We start from the raw sequence: 21263 nt of genomic DNA on the forward strand, positions 1-21263 counted from the left end.
CCTCAATTATTATGACTGAGGTCATAATAATTACTGAGGTAATAATAATTACCCTAATTATTATTAGGGTAATACCCTAATACCTAGGAGGTATCTAAATACCTCCTAGGTATTTAGGAGGTATACCTAATTAGGTATATCCTAGGTATTTAGGAGGTATACCTAATTACCTCCCAAAGCCTTACCTCCCAGGACTATCACACTGAGAATGAGGGTTTCAACATATGAATGGGTGGGAGGCAAAAATTCAGTCCATAGCAAACAGAATCAAAACTCTTGCCAGCTTGTCACATGATGAGCCTGTAACTCACGTTAGTGATTTACCTGTTCCCAGAACAGAAAAGCTATGGTTCAGGTGGCACCAACAGACTTTGTGATCTTGCTGTTGTTTTCATTTTAGAGTTCTCTACTTTGGATGGGTAACTTCATTAAAACTTCCTTAGTAATACCTGTCACACCAATATGAGCAACTTATGAAATGCTGCCATGATGGGATTTGGCTTTACACTCAAATCCACTCTGAGGCATCATCGTTTTAGAAACACAGGTTTAATAACATAGCATATTACAAAGCTATAAAAAATAGATATCCCCTGAAGTTAACCTGCAGACAAGGTCAGATTACTCTGAGAAGGAATCTGAACCTCTCTGATGATTTGTGTGGAGAGTCTGGAAGCAGGTGAGTAGGTGAGACAGATGTTTGCAGGCAGGGGAAGAAAGAGCAGATTTGACAGAGACTACATGAATCTTACTCTGAGGAGTTCTGCTGAGGGCTCCAACATCTTGAGAGGTTGCTCAGATGCTCTGCAGAGATAATTCCACTCCACTTCTTAGATTATTTTACTTACTCAGGGTCTAGCTTTTGAATTCATAGCTAAACTGAGACTTGCTGTAGAATCAACGAGATCACTTTCCTCAAAGGAATTTTTTTTCAACTGGTTTTAATTTCTCATTTTAAATGTTTGAACATTCTAAAAAACATGCCATGAGGCTTGGCTCTTGTTTTTAATATAAAGCTGAGAGAATTATGCATAAAATCCTTCAGTTTGAAATGTAAACTTTCTAAGTTTGGAAAAACAGATGTTGTCATTGTCTAAGCATGGCCTGTTTTCAGAACATGCTCAGGACCAAGGTTTAACACTGTGCCTGATTCTCATAAAAAGGCCTTCAGACATTCCTGCCATACTGTGTTGGTCTCTGAGGATCTGGTATCATTGAAAAGACATAGAAAAAAAGCCCTCAGAATTGTGGAGAAAAAGAAAGATAGTGAGAGGATAGAAAAGTCCAGACAGGTAGAGTTCAGGGAGCTAGGTTTTATTGATTCTGAAGGAGTGAAAAAGGAGCCCGACGTTTCCCACAGATCAGAAGCGCAAGATGTTCAATGACTGAACTGATGTTGTTGGGCCTTGGAACTCGAACTGGAGGTGACTGGCTAAATTCTTAACTCCCAGATACAAGGTCCTAATAGTCCTACTGAGCAGAGAGTGTTATTCCCATTTTAGTGCTGGGTAAGGTGGGGTCATAATATACGTACTGAACTTGGAGGTGAGCTGGTTGCAAGGAAGAGCTGGCCTTCCAGGAGATGGATAAGGTGACCATTCGAGATTGACTCCTCGGCTTTTGAGAGACCTAGCCTAGGATGATGAACCAGACACCAGTGTCTTTTGTGGCTCATCAAAACCAAAGTAGGTGAAAATATAATACTATGTGTCAACTATATTGGAATTTAAAGTAAAATAAGATTTAATTTTTAAAAAGCAATGTAGGTAAAATATGTTAAACTGGACCCACAGCCTTATGATTTTTCCCCATGAGGACTATTCCAATTGGCTTAATATATGGTCACCACATCTTCTGAGTCAGGATACATACTTGACTCACAGAGATAGTAAAGTTAAACCCTTCTTCTCTCTTACACTGAGGTTCTGGAATAATCTATTCCCCTTCCATTTTTTTATCCTGGATCTTTGATATAAATCATTATTCATTTGATAATATCTTATTTCTGTAACATCCTCCTTAGTTTCTAGGCCGCAAGACAGTTTATAGAAGGAGCTTCTCATTACCAAAAAGCAAGAAACAAAACAAAACACCCAAAATCAAACAAAAAATCCTCTGCCCCAAGTCACTGGAGTCCTTATTTCTCTCATTCTCCTACTTTTCCCCCTACTTAGTTGAGCCACTAAAAAGCCCATTCTGCATCTGTGCCTGCTTTATGGCCAGGGTAATTCCCAGGCAACCATGTGCTGTCCATGTGTTTACGTGTCTGTGTGCAGTGAAAACAAGAACTCCGTAGAGGGTCTACGGTCAGCACTAAGTGTACTTATTTCTTTGACCCACTTCTAGAACCAGATGATGCAGACCAGAAAGACATTTGGTTTCTCTAGTTCTTTTCTTTTTTTTATTTTTAAGATTTTATTTATTTATTTGACAGAGAGAGCAAGAGAAAGAAAGAGCGCAAGCAGTGGGGGAAGGCAGGCAGAGGGAGAGGAGCCTGAGATCATGACCTGAGCTGAAGGCAGACACTTAACCAACTGAGCCCCACAGGTGCCCCAGGTTTCCCTAGTTCTAAACAAGTGCATTATTAAACAAAAATTTTGCTGTGAACTTTCTAGATTAATTTGGTCACAATTTACCACATCTTTTCCCCCATCTCCTCCTGTTTCTTACTACAGCACAAATAACTATGGATTAGGAGGTTCTAGCTTCACTCTCTTCACCCACTCACTGCACTAAACTGAACAGCCAAGAAGCTGAAGTTTCAGACAAGCTAGACTGTAGGCCATCTTGAGAGTCTGATGCTTTACTAAAAAGAAGCCCATCAGTGTGCACAACAGAAGACAACACGGTTGTTCACGATCTTGTAATTTCTGAGGATATTTTAAAGATTTTTTCATTTTCTTCCCTCTGCATATTTTCCTTCCTCCAAGTTTTTTCTACTAATTTGTTCTACTTCAGAGGCTTTTCTGTTATGTCTGGTGATCCTTGATTGTCTGCCATTTATCAATAGCAAAAGGGCTAAACACTGATTAGAAGGTCTGAGCACATGATGTGGGTCTTCTCTACCCAAACTCCATTGGTTAGATGGATTATTAGTTGATAAACCCCCAAATGTCAATATTTTTCTGTCTTTCATCCTGTGCTAGTCAGTCTCCAGAAAAGAGGCTTTCAGTCTCCTGCCTGGAGGGAAAGATCTGGCAGCCACATTCTAGGTGCTGTGTTGGAAGAGTACTTGAGTGTCTCTGCATTCAGCATTCGGTCACATAATTCCTATTTTCACTTTTGTACTCAAACTCTCAATTATACATAGTATCTCTCCAGCCCAGCAACCCTCCATTTTCAGTTTAGTTTAGTTTAGTTCTGTTTTTTAAGATTTATTCATTCATCTGAGAGAGAATGGGCACGTGCATGAGTGGGGGGAGGAACAGTGGGAGAGAATCCTCAATCAGACCCCCACTGAGTGCTGAGCCTGATACCTCCACCCATAAGATCATGGTGACCTGAGCCAAAACCAAGACTTGGACACTTAATCAACTGAGCCACCCAGGTTCCTCCCAGCAACACTTTGTTTTTACTATCTTTAGAACCAGTAGTAGAGCATTTGGTTCCCCACCACCACCACCACCCAGGACATTTGGCAATATCTGGAGATATTTTTCATTGTTGGTAAGGCGGTGTGGGGGACCAGGTGTTATGGATACATACTGGGGAGAGGGTAAGGATGCTCTTAAACATTCTACAGGGCACCAAATAACCCCCACTATGAATTATCTCATCCAAAATATCAGTAATGCCAGGGTTGAGAAATCTAGGAAATAAATACCCAACCTTCTGGTGAAGGTAGGGAAGGGCAGGGGCTCAGGGGTGTGAAGTAGGGGAGGAAATCCAAGGATCTGTCTGTATTTCTCAAGAACTTTTAACCCAGTCTTCCTCATTTTAGCCACCCTCTTAATCCAGTTCCAGGGGTAAACAGTGCTACCAAATTTGAAGACCATTGTATAAATCAATTTTCCCCCACCTCTCTCTACTGTTGGCTTAGAATTCAAAGCAGTCTCTGTTGTCTGTTAAATTAGTCGATCTATTTTCAAACGTCAAAAATTTTCTTACTCTAGTCTTCTCTCCTGTTTATCTATCAACAGGGGCTCCTACCCTTCTTCTGCAGTTCTGTAGGGTTTCAAGAGGGAACAAAATTATATGTGTAATCTGGAAAAAAACCTATATGTGTATATTCTATCTGCCATTTAGAGCCAGAATCAGAGATCTCTGTTTCTTGACATGGAAATATGTCCATAGTGTTTTAAGAGAAAAAAAGTAGGCTACTATTTGGAAAGGGGGTATTCTGGAAAGGGGGTATTTTGGAAATACCAAAGGTATTTTGGAAAGGGGGATTCTATTCCAAAAGAAAAAAGGACAAAACATAAATCTTCTATAACTAATCTCTGTGTACATAGAAAAATATTCTAGAAGACTAAATATAATAATGGTTATGTCTGGATGGTAGTATGACAACAGATTTTACTTTCTTCTCTTTGTTTGTATGTGTAGTCCAAATATTTTATAATAAGTATGTATTTATTTCATAAGCAGATGTCAGAAAAATTATCAAGCACTGGAAATAAGACAAAAGATGATTACATGTCTTTTCAGTGTCATACTGGAACATTGTTTAACAGGCCTACCAGAGGAATTTTATAAGGAATTATGCCATACTAATGACTATCAACTAGGGCCAAAACTCAGTGAAGTTACCTGTTGTAACCTGTTACATTTTTGTCCAGGAGAAATGTAAATTATTTCTATCTGGTAGAAACTACAACTTCTAGGTTATGGACTTAGTACCTTAGAGGACATTAACCAATTTTAGATCTACCCAACAATCATATTCCAGCATCCTTTTTCTTCAGTTCCTACAACTACTCGGTTTGATCAAATGCTCTATGAACTTGTTTTGCTGGTTCTCTCATTAATGAATTAAATAAACCTTTGACACATTTTCATATTTGAGTGAGAATTGTTTTTAACTTTTTGAAAATTCTACTTTGAAACAAATGAAATCATAAAGCTATCTCCAGTTTGGAGAAAGGAAAAAATAAATGTAACGAATACCTCAGGCATAACAAAGTAAACGTGTTCTTTGATGTGTTTAACCCCTGCCTACTGCCCTGCCTGGGTTCTTTGTGCTTCAGCTGGACCTGTCTGAGCTCTGACTCCTGCACATACCTTTGGACAGCCAGCAACGCTGAGAGATGTGAGGCAAATGCAGTAAATGGCCAATGCTTTAATAATCTCATCTGTCAGCTGAGGGCAATAAGAGACATCCAAATGTTCTAAGATCAGTGAGCCCTTGCAGAATGCCTGCAAGAAATTCCAAAGTCAGAGGGTTTTTTTCCTCTTAGTCTTTATTTGTATGTTGTGTATATCTGGAGCTACCTTACCCATAGCAGTTTACTTAGTATGCATTTCAGTCCCTGAAATAGAGATATGTTAAATCATGTTGAGGAAAATAAAAAAGCAATTACATCCATTTTTTTTTTTTAAACAAAAGACATTCACATACCAGCTTAACAGCTTAGCAATATTCAAATTCCTGTTAACAGAATTTGGCTTTCCTGAATTTAGTGCTAATGAGATTTTACCCAGGTGTTTAATAATTATTAGAGTTATATTAGCCAAATGACTGGAGGAAAAGGAATCTGGAGGGGAGAATTCGATGGGAGACACTCTGGGTCTGGGGTTGATGGTATTAATATAACAGAAAGACCACAGTCTTTGGAATCAGGTAGACCTGAGTTTTAATTTCATTTCCACCACTGATTAGCTCTGAAACTTTAGCAAGTCACGTCATTTTTCTGACCCTCAGTTTCTTCTTTTTTAAATCAGGGAAAATAATATCTACTCTCTAGCATTGTCCTGAAATATGAAAATGTTTACCTGAAGTTTCTAGGGCTAACAAAGGCCTAGAAATGATTGGAACTTCTTCCCTTTACCTTAGTAGTTCTTAAGTTTCATTTTTCAGTTAAAAGCAAGAACTGTGTGAGAAGAATCCATGAAGAAATAACAAGAGTTTACAAGCCAGCAATTATACAAGAACAAAAAGATCCACAAAAGTAAATCTAATAGTAGTTGTAAAAATATCCTAAGTCAAAATGAGTAGGAGTTGGAAACCATGAACAACTCAAGCTATACTAATACTGTACTTATAAAAGTCCCTCCCCCAAATTATAAAAAACTAGAAATTATCAACAGGTGCCCAGTCACTCTAGAGGTTTTGGCTCATTGAGAAGCAGCTCAGATTTTTAGAATACTAAATTGGAGACCTCAGTAAGAGATAGTTGACCATTAATTTTAGTTATAAGTATTAGATTTTAGTAACTAGTGAGTTACTAGTAAGACATTACTTGTTTATATGTAAAAATGGATGTCCATCAGACTATATGTCATTTTCCTCTTAGACCTGAGGGAGAGACCTAGGCTGTTGGATCACTTGATGGCCATCAGGATGACTCCACAGGTAAGACTACCAGTGGGCTTCCCTCCCACTGAGTATGCTAATTTACAGTCTTTTTTTTTTTAGCCCTAAAGAAGACTGGAAAGAACCAGTCAGCCCACTATTTTCTTTTGCAAGTTAGTAAAAGAGGGAAAATTTCCAGGGGCAATTTAGCACAGGAGGCAAAAGATAGTACTAAAAACTTTTGGTAATTTAACCCTCAATCACTGTCTCTTCCTGACCAACATAACAAACAGCGATTCCTTTTTCCTCTCAGCTCATGTGGATCTTGTCTTTTTCAACGGATTCAGCAGTTACAGTCCTTGACTTATTCCTGTATTGTGGCTAACTAATTTGGATAGAGATCTGTCTTCTCTAGCAACTAAGTGGTGTCAAAAAATGGAGGTGACAGCTTGTCAGTAGATAGTGAGGTCCCTGTCATTGGAGATAACCAAGTATAGAGAGCACACCCAGTGGTGGTACAGAGGGGATTCTGGCTTTGAAGGAATGGAATTATTGGTCTTGAATCTCAGCTTGGAGATTTAACAAGTTTTTCAAAACAAATCCAGGAAGTATCTCAGAGGTATTGTGTGGAACGCTATTAGATTTGTTTGTTTGTTTGTTTGTTTCAGAGGTAGAATTTAGTGATTCATTAGTTGCATATAACACCCATGCTCATTACATCAAGTGCCTTCCTTAATGCCTGCCCAACACCCAATTATCCTTCCCCCACCACCTCCCCTCCAGCAATCCTCAGTTTATTTCTTAAGAGTTTTCAATTTTCATCTTATTTTTCCTTCCCTTCCCCTATGTTCATCTGTTTTGTTTCTTAAATTCCACATATGTGTGAAATCATATGGTATTTGTCTTTCTTTGACTACTTATTTAACTTAGCATAATACCCTCTAGTTCCATCCACGTCATCACAAATGGCAAGATTTCATTCTTCCTGATGGCTGAGTAATATAATTCTCCATTATATATAGAGAGAGACACACACATATACAAACCATATCTTTTTTATCCATTCATCTGCTAATAGACATCTGGGCTCCTAACATATTTTGGCTATTGTGGTCATTGCTGCTACAAACATTGGGGGGCACATGCCCCTTCAAACTACTACATTTTTATCCTTTGGATAAATACCTAGTGGTGCAATTGCTGGGTTGTAGGGTAGTTATATTATTAACTTCTTGAGGAAACTCCACTTTTGCCTGAATGGCTGTAGTACCAGTTTGCATTCTCACCAACAGTGTAAGAGAGTTGCACTTTCTCCACATCATTACCAATGTCTGTTGTTTCCTGAATTGTTAATTTTTCTGCTAGATTTTTATACCTCCTTCACAAGCATCATATTTATAATTCGGTAGGTTCTCGATATATATTAGTTGATTGGTCCACCCTTTATAAGTGTCTTCAAGAATACAAAGAATTTGGGTGTTTTTTTTTTTTTTTTAAAGAATTCTGTTTTAATAATATAGGAATTCTTAGGTCACAAGGGATAGGATAACATTGTTTTCTGTTTAGAGAATGGACAGAGTCCAAAGAACCAGAGAAAATTTAAAACAAGAAGGAATATTTATGCTAAGAATTATTTATTAAAAGATGAAGTGAGCTTTAAAGAGAGATTCAAGGCGCTTAGTGTCTGAAAACCCTTACAGTTACATGTTACATCTGTCCATGTTTTGGACTGCTTGACTCAGTTCTGCTTCAAGTCTTTTTAAAACCTCTGATATTCTTTGAAGTTGAACTTTCTCAGAGGTTTTAAAATTAAAGAATAACTTATAAAAACGTATTAGAAGGTCTATGATACATTCATGGTAGCATTCTCATTCATGGAAAATCTGAGGCATAAAGATTGGTCTCGGGCTTTGTGTTTGGCATAAGTCACTGCAGATCCGAGAAGTAAGTCAGAACTTCTCTTTTCTTTATAATTCATCTTTTCCTTTAGAGACATGTAAGTCATAAGTAACTTAAGTCTGCAGTCATGTTTCACCATAATCAGTCATGAAATCCCATTTCTCCCCTACAGATAAGATTATTTTATGCTTTTCTGGCTCAGTGATGCAGATTCTGACATATATTAGTGCTGTTGATTTTCTTTTCTTGGAACATGTCAGACTAAACTTCTTCCCCAGACAAAATCTTTTGTAATGAAGATGGGGAGAAAACAGACATTATCAGGTTTGGCTCCCAACCCACATATCAACAAGTTTTGCTGTGGGTTAATAATTTTGAAGTAAATTTCCACGTCTTAGTGAGTTAAATCATTTTTTTTTTCTGTATGTCCTGAGCTGAGTCACAGTGTGGGAAGGCTGAATGACCACATTCCTAAATTGGGTATGTAGAGGAGACCAAGTCTCACTGACATTTACTGACTATCACAAAGATGTGCTTCTGCCAAAATCCTGATTTAAGCCCCCTCAACAGGTGGCACTCTCAGCCCCAAAAAACTCCCCTTGTGGTGCATACCCGTCTTTTGACTAGTTACCTCATTAGGTTCTGATTCATTCTACCACTAAGTTTTGTGGGTTTTTTTTTTTTTTTTTCCTATTGATAATCTTGGGAAAATCTTGTACTGTCCAGAACCATTTTCTATGAAGACTGGTTTTGGCTGTTTCAAAGGCTAAAATACAACTTCCACAATTTTAAGTTATAAACTGGATTCAAAGCTAGTTTCTTGGGCATCATATATCCCATTGAAGATAGCCTTGGTCCCACTAGACATCAGAGTAGGTGGGTGTAACAATGGCCTGGGCACACTGAGCTGGGGAATCCGGGCATTGCCACCAAAACTAAACCCTGTAAAGCCCCACCTCCTAGTGAGATGCCTCTCCTATTCTCACCCTCCCTGCGGGGGAAACCAGACTGCTCAAGACTTAGCTAAGGCATACTTCTTTTAAATATGGAGGAGATTCAAAAAGGGTAAAGTCCAAAGCCCCAAACAGGCATTTCCAAAGATACTTTCATGATGCAATTTTTTACCTAATTACATGGTGATTTGGGAGATAAGCTTTAGCTTCAAGCCAGCTCAAATATGGCTTACTCCACAAACTTTTCCCCGGTTCCTTCCTCTGGAGGAAATGCCTCTTCCAAATCCCTATAGCATTTAATGTTTTTGTCTTTCCCACTTCACACTTGTATTATAGCTATTTATATCACTGTTTTATCTTCTGCATTGACTATAGCTTCTTGAGGGTGGAATCCATGTCTGATTTATTTTTGCGGCCTCAACATCTAGATGCAGAAGAGGTTCAAGATGAGGAAATGTCCAAAGAAAATGCCTCTTAGCATAGGAGTGAGGAAAACGAGCTCCCATAGATTGCTGTCAGGATGCTAGGTCTAGTCCTTCCTCACACCCTGTTTAATACCTGCAGTTAAGAAGATGGTTAAGAGCACAGAGTCTGGGGCCCACCAGCCCGAGTTCATATCCTGCCATTTGGAAGTTCTGTGTCTCTGGATAAATTACCCACCCTCTCAATTCCTCGGTGATCTCATTTGCAACAGGGGAATAACATGGTACCTTAACATGGCACCTACTTCAGAGGGTTGTTGGGACGATAAAGTGAGTTAATATAAACAAAGCAACTGGAGAGTAGCTGGCACAGAGTAAGCAACCAGTAAATAATAACCAGTACCATTGTTTGTGTTCTGCTACTCTTGCACTCTTCTGCAGTATGGTATGATTGCCAGATTTTTTAAATGATACATATCATAGTAAAAATATTTTAAAATACACTTTCAATAAATGCATTAATATACTTACAAATTATATAGACATATAATTATTCAAATATATATTATTTTATATTTAAAAACAAATATATATTATCTTACAAATGTATAGTATATGGATCTTATATATGGTATATTATATCATATAAAAATAAAATAAGATGGAAATAAATCTGAATAGGAGTTCTAACATATTCTTGTCACACTGAAATAGATCGTCTTGTTCATTCCCCTACATAAATATTTTCTCTGGAGACACCTACTCAGAAGTGCACCTTTGGTTGTCAGTAGACCTTGATGATTTACTAGCTGCATAGACCCTGGGCATTTGGTAAAAACAAGGGAATTACTTTTTTAAAATGTAAAATGCAACAAGTACAAAAAGAGAGATCAAATGTGGGGAAATTAAAGAACAGAAAGGGTAAGCAGTCACAGAGGATGTATATTAGAAAGACGACCTGGAAAAGAATAAAACACAGTATCTTTGAATTAGAATATGAAAAATTCCAGAACAGTTTCAGGTGTTAGACTTTATCTCTAAAATAAAAATAAGCCAGGACTAGACTAACCAGAAGTCAATCAGGTATTTCTCTTATGGCCTTTAGGAGAACCTACACTTTCTCCATTTTTCTAAGATGAGTAAAATAAAATGGGTGCCCAGGGGCGCTCCTCTAGGGGCTTCTCTGGGACAGGAAAGCCTGAGAAAAATTACCTAAGTTACAATAATCCGCCTGAAAGTGTTGATAGGTTCCTCTTGCACAGCCAGACACTCCACTTGTTCTCTTTCTCATTCTTTCCCAAGAAAATGGCAACTCAGAACTTTTACTCCAAGGACAAAGTCATGCTGTCCTCCTGTGAACTCTTCCACTTAAAGATCTCTAGGAAATAATGAGTTTAGGAGCCATCAGTGCTGCTTTGATCTCCCACTTGGGGGCATAATGGAATAAGAAATGATGTAATCAAGGGAGGTTACTCCTTTGTAAGAAAACTCAGAGGGCCTGAAGTTGTGTCTGTGACCTCGAGAAAGTTAGTCAACCTCAAGTTTCCTCACCTATAAGAGAATGAAAATAACTCTTAACCTATCTCACAGGCTTATTGGAAGATGGAAAGAAATTGTGTACTCCCAGAGCACTTGACGGTCAGGTCAGGTTGGCTTTTGTCTCTCAGCAGACGAACTGGAAAGGCCTGGAATAATCTTGTCTGCCATTTACGACCTGAGAACACAACCTCACCATCTTCCACATGTTGAAGGCTTTGGGATGAGGAGATACCATATGCAAAATTTAACTGGAAGTTAATAGGGTAATTAGAAGTCATAGAAAATCATAGCTCCTGTGAGATGATGTGCCACAGGTACTCAGCTCATGTCAGGTGAGGCATGATAAGCAAAGCCCAGGTACACTGCATGACAGAAAGATCAAAAACAGACTGGCCACTTAGATTTAAGAAGCAAAAGGAGCATAAACTACTCTTGTGCGAAAGTGGGATTTGATGTTTATTTTTCCTGTCTTTTTGTTTGCCTTTAGACAGTCTGACAGGTTTTATTTAACTTTTGGCAAGTTTCATCTTTCACAGGATAAAATAATATTCCAGGGGCAGCTTAAAGGTTGGGAGGGGCCTCCAAAGGATTATCTTCCTTTTGACACATTCTCTTATAGTTCTTCTCTGTGGAAGCTCAACATGAAAACAACAGATGTGTGCATTCACTTAGCAAGTCTATCTGCTTCATTTGTCCAAAAATAGTTCTCCCCAGTGGGAATGGGCAAGAAGCCAGGGCTGGTGTTGGGTGTTCTCAGTTTCAGCTATTTATCAGCCAAGGAAACATGGCACCCATGTCTCTAGGACCCCTTGGAACCTTACAGACTGTGGGAAAATGACAAGCTGTCAAATCCCACATCCTTTAAGTCTGGCAAATTTCTAATTCTATTGACTTGCCTCTGCAGTTGGGAACACACTAAGGCGGGGAGCAGCGGGGAACACTGAGCTTATTTCTTTTGCTCACAGCCTTTGAAGAGAGAATAATGCCTAGGTATCTTGGTAGGAGTTGTTTGTGACTCAGTTAATTCTAAGTGCCTTAGGTCTCTTAAGGGTATGTTGTTCTATTATAAATTCTAGGAGACCATTCTTGGCATGGATAGCCAGGAAGCACAGATTTTTGTAACAAAGCTCTTATTCTAGAGTTTGTAGGAGTTGCTTTTTCCACAACGTATACCAGATCTTTCTTCTTAATTCTACCATGAAATTCCTTGGTTTCCTCTCCTCAAACCCTGTAAAGTGATTCTGAACTTGGCCCTTCTGGGATCTTCATCACTGAGAGTTTAGTCCATTATTTCCTAACAGTAATCTGAAATATTGGATGAGGTAAAGAATTTTCCTGAGCCTCAAGTAAGGCCAAGAGATAGTGGCCAAAGGTCTGGATGTCCTATCTCCCCATACAGAAGACTTCAGAGCATCCTTTGTATCAAAGGCCAAAGATTAAGGCCATTTTGGAAAGGGATCCTCTGTTTGTTGCTTCCCTCGCAACCAAGAACAAACTGCATCCCCGGAGAAGAGGTGGAGTTATTGAAGTCTCATACTTTGACAATTTTTGAATGATTTAATCTTAGAAACCAAATAGAAATCAATGTTGGGTTTTTAGAAAATTATTGCTACGTGGAGCCAACACATCTAATCCATCTTTGGCATTATAAGTCAGTACGTGTCAAAGCCACGGAAACCACTAAACCACCAAGGGGGTGGAGTCAATGAGAGTGATTGATGGAAATCTTGCATAAACAACATGTTTGTGACTAGTCATAAAGCTTAGTGATTTGATGTAAGAGTTTGAAATTAGAAAAGAGTCTCTAGAGGGTAATCTGCTTCTGGCTCCTAGGGCAAGAATGAATCAAACTGAATATTAGGTCAAGACATGAATCCAGTTCTTCTTACAGTTTAGAGAGACATGTCCAGAAAAGGCTGTCAATGGGGCATTCTTGGGGAGGAAGACTCAAAAATGTTGCTGAATGAGGTGGGTATTCACTAGGCCTTTCTGATGTATTCATGTTTGCTCCACAGCAGTTGTGAGGGTTTCTGTTCCCTTGCACAGGTAATTCAGGGTACAGGACTGAGAACCCTGAGCGCCCCACTTGGACTCAGCCTGGAGTAGCCTCACATCTACAGAACAGCTTGACTTACTGAAAAGTCCTGAATCAGGCTAAAAGTCAAATGAACAGCAGTGGATCTTAGTCTGCTATACTTCCAGCTGTAAAGTAGGTCATGATTTGCCCCATACAGCTACCCTCCCTAGTTCCTTATTCCCTGATCCCTCTTCTCTTAATTCTCTATTTATAAATCAAGATAAATCTGTTACTCAAGAAAAGGTCAAATAAAAAGCAAAATCGAAAGTTTGTAACACAAGAAAACAGATAAAAGAGTTTAAAGGTTAAATCAGAAAAGATTAAAAAAGAAAAGGAACTTGTTACCTCAAGTGTCCAAGCTGTTAGGTCAAGATTAGGGATCTCAAAAAAGAAGGGACTGTAAGAGAACAATGAGGGAAGTGGATGTTCTAGCATCTCTACTGTTGGTTATGACCCATAAACAAAAGTTGTCAAATACTTCTGTGATCATCAAAGAACATGTTAACCTAGGTTACAGCTGGGCTCTTAAAATTTATCAGTGGTACCATTTGGGAGATGTCAGTAAACCAGCTTGTGAAGAATATACACAACTATTAGGCAGAAAAGACATAAGAGAGTCAGTAAAGCTGAACCACAACCACTTGCCTCTTATTTTTCTTATGTAGTTATAAATACCACCCACTGCATTCTGGTCACAGGGCTTTAAAACACAGATACTATCTCTGTTAGGGATACTTTTTTTTTTTTTTTTTTTCATAATAAAAGATAAGAGGAGGCCCTCTTTGGATTTGAAGAACAATGATAATATCTAAATCTGAATCTTCCCTTTCTCTCAAAACCATAAAATCTGTAGAGGGAACAAACAAAACTACACAGTACTCATATATTCACCCTTACAAGGAGACAGAAAACACTACAGCCTTCCAATTACTAAGTAGAGTAAAAACAGAAATGAATTTCAACAGAGCTCCCTTAGCCTGCCTGCAGCTACCACAGGCCTCTGGAGTGAGAGAGTAGGAAAGGGTACTCTATCATAAGAGTAGAAGGGCGAAGAGAGCTTAAAGGAAGCACAGACAGAAGCTCTCACAAGAAGATAAAGTGTAACAGTGAATGCCTAAATACTGAATAGGACGTGGTAGTTCATAGTGCCAGGTACATGACTGAGCTATGGGAAAGAACTTGAAAATGAGGGTACCACAAATCTCCCAGGTAGCCAGATGCGTGGATGTCATAACCATGTCTTCCCCCTCATCCCTGTCCAAACTATCTACACTTCCATGGATTTTACTACTTCAGCTTTCTCCAACCCACCCTCTTCTCTCTAGCCTCACTGGTACTGTTCTTGCCAGGCTGCCTCTCTCTCTCCCCTGAACTATAAAAAACTTATTCACTTTATTCCTTCTATAAATCTTGATAGCTATCCTCTCTCCTCTCTCCCCACTGTCCTTCAGTCTAACTTCTACATTTCTCCTTAAAGTGATTTTCCAACAGATAAGCTTTCCCCGGCATTCCCATGCTAGATTAATTACTTCAACTGAATTCCCCCATAGATTTCTTTATCACAGTATTAAAGCCAGCATCCTGACTCAGGAATTAGACTTTATACCCTAGCTCATGTATTTCTTTGTTTCATGATTCTTAACCTTTCCAGATTCTTAAACTCTTTGAACATCAATTTCTTTATCTGTAAAACAGAATGAAAAGTTTCACCTACCTTATAAGGTACCTAATTAATACAAGGGAAATACTTAAGACAGTCCCTGGCCTGTAGCAGGTGCTAAATTAACGTTAGGTAGCAATCACCATGTGATGTTGGATTTTCCTGTTTATAAGTCTGCCTATTTGACTAGACCTACCCTCATCATTTAAAAAAATTTTAGAATAATTTTTGTTTTAAAAAAATGAGCAGATTATCTCAGTGTTCACTACAGTGAAAGTCCAGTCCAAATGTTTTTAGTTCAGCCACTGAGCAAGATTTTCATAAAATAAATCTGAATGGGACAATTAGAGTATTGTCTTACATGAAGTATTGCCTTACATTTGGACTGGACTTTCACTGTAGTGAACACTGAGATAATCTGCTCATTTTTTGAAAACAAAAATTATTCTAAAATTTTTTTAAATGATGAGGGTAGGTCTAGTCAAATAGGCAGACTTATTCAACCAAGTTGAACTTAATCATTTAAGTTTTTGTCAACTCGGTGATTTCAAGTAACAGGAGGCTAGTGTTGTACTACGGAAGCTTAAGAATCTTTATGAATGGATACAATCAAAGTACCTGAACTTTGGGGCAGCCACAGGTTCCATCTGTATGAGCATAGCCAGCCCACCAGGCTGCACATTGCAGGGGGCTCAAAGAGTGCAAGCCCTTGACAACTAAAGTGCAGTGCACACTAGCAATGGCCGCCTACCTGCCCAGCTCACAGATAGCTCTCTGATCTTGGCTCCGGAGCTCACCAGTTCCTGACTTCACTCCTGGGTTCTCAAGATCTGATTCAAGCCCAAGTTACATTTATCACCCCTTTTGGATGCTACTGGTTCAGGCAGTATCCATGGATCCAGAAGTAATGATCTGGACTTCATTTCCCAGTCTGCATGAGAGTTTGGAACTTAGCAGTGCTGTTTTCAAAACAAGAAAAAAGGTGAGTGAGCTGAAAATCGACAACACTTCTTCATCTGTCAGATAATGGAGGTCGCAAAGCAAACCACCACTCAGAAAACTATGTGAATACAGAGAATCAGGGCTTACTAGGAGCAGAAGCCTGTGGCTGGAGCCAGATCACAACTGAAACATTTAAAGGGTAATTGACTAACTGCCAGAGACTGAAAGTGGATTAGTTTGAGAGAAAAATTCTTGGGGCCTTATCTTAGCTGAGACCCCATACTCTGATTAATTTTAACTCCAAGAGACCCACTAAGTTATCAGGGTAAAGATCAGAGAAAAATCCCCTCATGCTTCCTGCCAGGAGAGGGAAAAATAATCATTCTGAAATACCTCCAGAACATCTGTTCTCATTAACAAAAGCCTGATCTCAAGGGAAACTGTTTCACCAGAACCCAACCAACATGGGTTTTACGAAAGCCATTCCAACCAGGGGTAAGAGAAATACCCAACTACAGCCCCTCTGACCTTCTTGTCTTTCCTAAGTGTAGCCGAGGCAGGGAGAGGGGTTGGAAGCACTTGTAAAGACCACAGCTCTGGAGCACAGGCCCATTAAAAGACTGAAACCTGATCATATGAATATAGAATGAATCTCCCCCAACAATACACCTAACTACCACACAAAGAGGGTTCCTATATAATAACAAAATTTCTCAAAAGAAATTTTATGCATGTTGGAAAATACGTTTAGTATCATAATCCCAGTGAAAAACAAGGATCCAGGGTGCCTGGGTGGCTCAGTGGGTTAAACCTTCTGCCTTCAGCTCAGTCATGATCCCAGGGTCCTGGGATGGAGCCCCACATCAGGTTCTCTGCTCAGCAAGGAGCCTGCTTCCTGTCCCCCACCCCACACCTGCCTCTCTGCCTACTTGTAATTTCTGTCTGTCAAATAAATAAATAAAATCTTTTAAAAAGAAAAGAAAAAAGAAAAACAAGAATCTATTTTCTTTTTAACTGGTTTGTTCTCATATACTATTTTCAAGAAAATAGCAATTTTACTTAGTAGTGTTCTTGATTTTTTTTAAAAGATTTTATTTATTTATTTATTTAACAGAGAGAAATCACAAGTAGGCAGAGAGGCAAGCAGAGAGAGAGAGGAGGAAGCAGGCTCCCTGCTGACAGAGAGCCCGATGTGGGACTCGATCCCAGCACCCTGAGATCATGACCTGAGACGAAGGCTGCGGCTTAACCCACTGAGCCACCCAGGCGCCCCAGTGTTCTTGATTATTTGGATGCTTTTACATACATAAATTTATTTAGTCAATTATATCTAAGTTCCTCTGGATAGTGCATTCATTCATTCATAGGAGTAAAAATTAATAAACTACTTCTTCCAAGAGCACATTCTATACTATCTCCTTAGCATTAGAGCAGTCAAGATTACCTGTTTTCCGACTCTGTTTAACTGAGGTAAATAAATTATCAAACCATTATACTAAATATGTTCAATTTTTATTTACTAGTATATATTAATTTCTTCTTCATTAAATAGAATAATAAGCATAGTAATAGGTAATATACATCATGCAGTCTGTGTTAGGAACCATGCTAAGTATTCAGATTTTTTGTTTTTAAAGATTTTAGTTATTTATTTGACAGACAGAGATCACAAGTAGGCAAAGAGGCAAGGATGGGTAGGAAGCAGGCTCCCTGCTGAGCAGAGAGCCTGATGCGGGGATCAATCCCAGGACCCTGGGATCATGACCTGGGCCTAAGACAGAGACTTTAACCCACTGAGCCACCCAGGCGCCCCATCCAGATGTTTTATGTCATTCAATCTTCACATCAGGAAGACTGTTTTCTTATTATGCCCATTTTTACAAGTGAAGAATCCAAGGCCTAGAGAAGGAAACTAACTTGCCCAAAGTTATACATCTTCACAGACTAAACCTGTCAAGTTCTGTCTGGCTGCAGAGCAGATCTTGGCAAACTGCCAAATTTTCCCTTGCCAGCCAGATCCGATCTGCCACCTGTTTTTGTGGGGCCTTCACTCGAAGAATGGCTTTTACGTTTTTAAATGTTGAAATAATCAAAAAATAATATCTCATGACATGTGAAAATTATATGAATTTTAGGTTTTATTGTCCATAAAGTTTTATTGGGACACAATCCCTGTCATTTGTTTATGTATTGTCTAAGGCTGTTTTTCACCCCACACTAGCAGAGCTGAGCAGTTGTGACTGAAACTGTATCACCTTCAAAGTCTGTAATGGAAGCTGTGTGGTCTTTACAGGAGAATGTTATAGAAAAGTAACAAGAAAAGATGACTCCTATTCTAGAGTAATAGTTCCTGCTTATCTCGTGATTATAGCCACTATAGGAGCAATGAATTGTTATGATACTAAGTGAATTGCTTAAGATTATGTGGCCAGGCAGAATCACGATAAAATTTAGGACTTTGGATTGCTAGGCCCACATTTCCAATATTATATCATTGCCTTTGCTATCAGCGCTAATCTCCACACTTAAAAAAAAAATCTCCACACTTTTAATTCACATAGATATTTAATTTTTACAATAAAAATATAAACAAAAAGATCATTCTTTAACAGACAACTTTTATGATTTGCTTTCAATATTGATCACCATTTATCTGGTCTTAGCCTAGAAATATAATCTCGCAGCGTCTCTATATACAATTTGGGTATAATAAATATACAGACACATTGAAAAATGTGTATAATAACACACTAAAATGTGCACATATATTTAATTTACATATAAACTAGACACAAAGATGTACACGTTTTCATCTAAACATGCAATCCAATGTATGCTAAAACTTACACACATTTAATTTGCACACATATGCTATACACAGGTATACACTGCCATACATATTTATGTGTAAACACATACACACGCTTTTCACTGCATACACACATGTAAGTCCTTGTGGTAAGCCATAACTAAACTTGATTTCCCCCTCCCCCCCCTTTTTTTTGATTCAAGATTTTTTTTATTTATTTGACAGAAACACAGCAAGAGAGAGAACACAAGGAGGGGTAGTAGGAGAGGGAGAGGCAGGCTTTCCACTGAGCAGGGAGCCAGATGCAGGGCTTAATCCCAGAACCCTGAGACCATGACTTGAGCTGAAGGCAGACACTTAATGGCTGAGCCACACAGGCACCCCTCCAATGCCCTTTCTTAATTAACTACCTCAACCTACCAACACCAAAACAATAAAAAAAAAATTTGTCTAGCTGCAAATGACCTACATAATGAAAAATATGTACATTTGTATGTATGATTATTACAGTATGTATTTACAGCATACTTCATTCCCCAAAATGGGAATGAGAAATATAAACTAGATAAAGAAAGGCAAAAAGCAATTAGAGTAAATAATTGTATTTATTCCATTGGTTATATCCAAACAAGACAGAACTCCCATTTTGTCTGTATTGCAACATCCCAATTAAAAAATTACCAATTCTTTTGCCAAACTGGACAGTTTGCTAATTAAATGCTCAAGGGAAAGATTTCTTGAGAAATACTCTGTTACGACTGCATCAAACATCTTTTCCAAAATGTGTGTGCCTTTCAAGAGCACCAAATAATTTTAGTTTAACATGATCATTGAACGTCTAATGTTCTCAGAAATAAAAAAAAAAAATCAAAGTTGGAAGAAGTAATTCAAACCAGATCCTGAGTCAGTACATCTGAGACTCCAGACACTTAATCTGCATGTGCTGTGGTTTCCAGTAAAACACTAAAATGAGGTAATTTTTTATTCTTATTATGGGCATGACTCTTACAAAACCTAACCAGGGTAAAAAATGTTTATCTCATTTTTTCTTAAATCATCAGGTTGAATATAAGTTTCAATGCCTTGTGCTAAAAACAGAATCTCCTATATTTACCTTTGAGAAGTAACAAGAAAATGAATTCTTGAAAAATTTTAGATAATCTAAATATCTCAATGCAATCACCTTATCTGACTCCCTTCTCTTTTATAAATCCAAATAAGGAATTGTGAAATTGGTTATGTGTCATTTTCTCCTTTTACCTTCCTTGTCTCATCTCTTTTTGGACTTAATAATTGGGCTGGAGGAGGCACAGAGGAGAAAGATTTTATTATATGCCCAGAAATGTGAACCCGGGAATCTTACAAGGGTAAAATTGGTTAACAGCCCCCCCCCACACACACACACACAAAAGCAGGGAGCACAAAATGAGATGATGAAAAAGAGGAAAAATTTTTTCATGAACTTGAATAGCTGATCTTGTGTAACTAATAATTAAATAATATTGTAACTCCCATGCTCCTGTTTTCCCCCTTTTTATTTTCTTTTAGATGAAAAATATATATCAATTTTTAAAAGATCACATCTTTTTTTTTTTTTTAAAGATTTTATTTATTTATTTGACAGACAGAGATCACAAGTAGGCAGAGAGCCAGGCAGAGAGAGACGGAGGGGGAAGCAGGCTCCCTACTGAGCAGAGAACCCCATGAGGCACTTGATCCCAGGACCCTGGGATCATGACCTGAGCCAAAGGCAGAGGCCTTAACCCGCTGAGCCACCCAGGCGCCCCAAGATCACGTTTTTTTCACTCATCTGTATGATTGTGTGATTAGCATATGGAAGAAGTGCTTTTATCTAAAATCTAAGAGCACCTGGAACCCATAGAGTCAAGGAGAAATGCACCGGCTTCCTAATACTTAGCCTTATATTTTGATCAGTACTTTCTCATCCCAAGGAACGTTTTAAAAATCCATTAGTAAGTGGTATATATTAAGAGGCCCTGTCATCACTGCGATAGGTTTCAGTACTACTTAATGATTTGTGGTTAGTGGTCAAATGTAATTGATCACCATATAAGAAATATAACACAATAGTAGATTTGTTAAGATGTTTTATCTTAATAAACCTTTATTCTGTCACCTTGTCAAAGACTTTTTAAAAGCCTGACTAGATCATATTCATGGATAAAATTTTATGCAAGTGTATGTTTAAATTGAAAGGAACTGCAGTAGGGTGAATCATTGTGTAGGCTTAGAAGAAACTTTCAGCTTTTTCTCCTAGTAGATTTCAGGCATGTAAGTGTTTTGTAACCCCTTTTGGTACTGTAGAGTTAAAATCTTGTCCTACATGAAAGTTGTTAGTCTTCTCTGGGATTTTGCTTTGAAGGATATGATTTCTTCTCTTTAACTCTTTGTACAGTTGAATACACTACTAGGCAGATTCTTTGGGAACTTGTTAGAACCTTAGCACCCAGAGTCTGAAGGTGAGAAAAAAATGGCATTGCTTGACACTAA

The 21263-nt window shown here is 38.4% G+C and overlaps 1 protein-coding gene and 1 long non-coding RNA gene across 6 annotated transcripts in view; one reads left to right on the forward strand and one right to left on the reverse strand.

Moving 5' to 3' along the window:
* The window catches only part of FBXL13 (F-box and leucine rich repeat protein 13), a 247282-nt gene that overhangs the window by 9047 nt on the left and 216972 nt on the right, over positions 1-21263 (reverse strand). For 4 of the 5 annotated variants that reach the window (XM_032306078.1, XM_032306079.1, XM_032306077.1 and 1 more), the window contains one exon: positions 5221-5355. The exons of the other annotated variant lie outside the window; for it this stretch is intronic. In XM_032306078.1, the coding sequence (XP_032161969.1) occupies positions 5221-5355 (135 nt within the window). The remainder of the gene's footprint in view (positions 1-5220; positions 5356-21263) is intronic. 5 annotated transcript variants of the gene reach the window in all.
* The window catches only part of LOC116569671, a 71657-nt gene that overhangs the window by 1056 nt on the left and 49338 nt on the right, over positions 1-21263 (forward strand). Inside the window, exon 2 of the long non-coding RNA XR_004277127.1 lies at positions 6453-6511. This is a non-coding gene — a long non-coding RNA (uncharacterized LOC116569671). The remainder of the gene's footprint in view (positions 1-6452; positions 6512-21263) is intronic.

Source organism: Mustela erminea, chromosome 11 (assembly GCF_009829155.1).
Source record: "Mustela erminea isolate mMusErm1 chromosome 11, mMusErm1.Pri, whole genome shotgun sequence".
Taxonomy (NCBI): domain Eukaryota; kingdom Metazoa; phylum Chordata; class Mammalia; order Carnivora; family Mustelidae; genus Mustela; species Mustela erminea.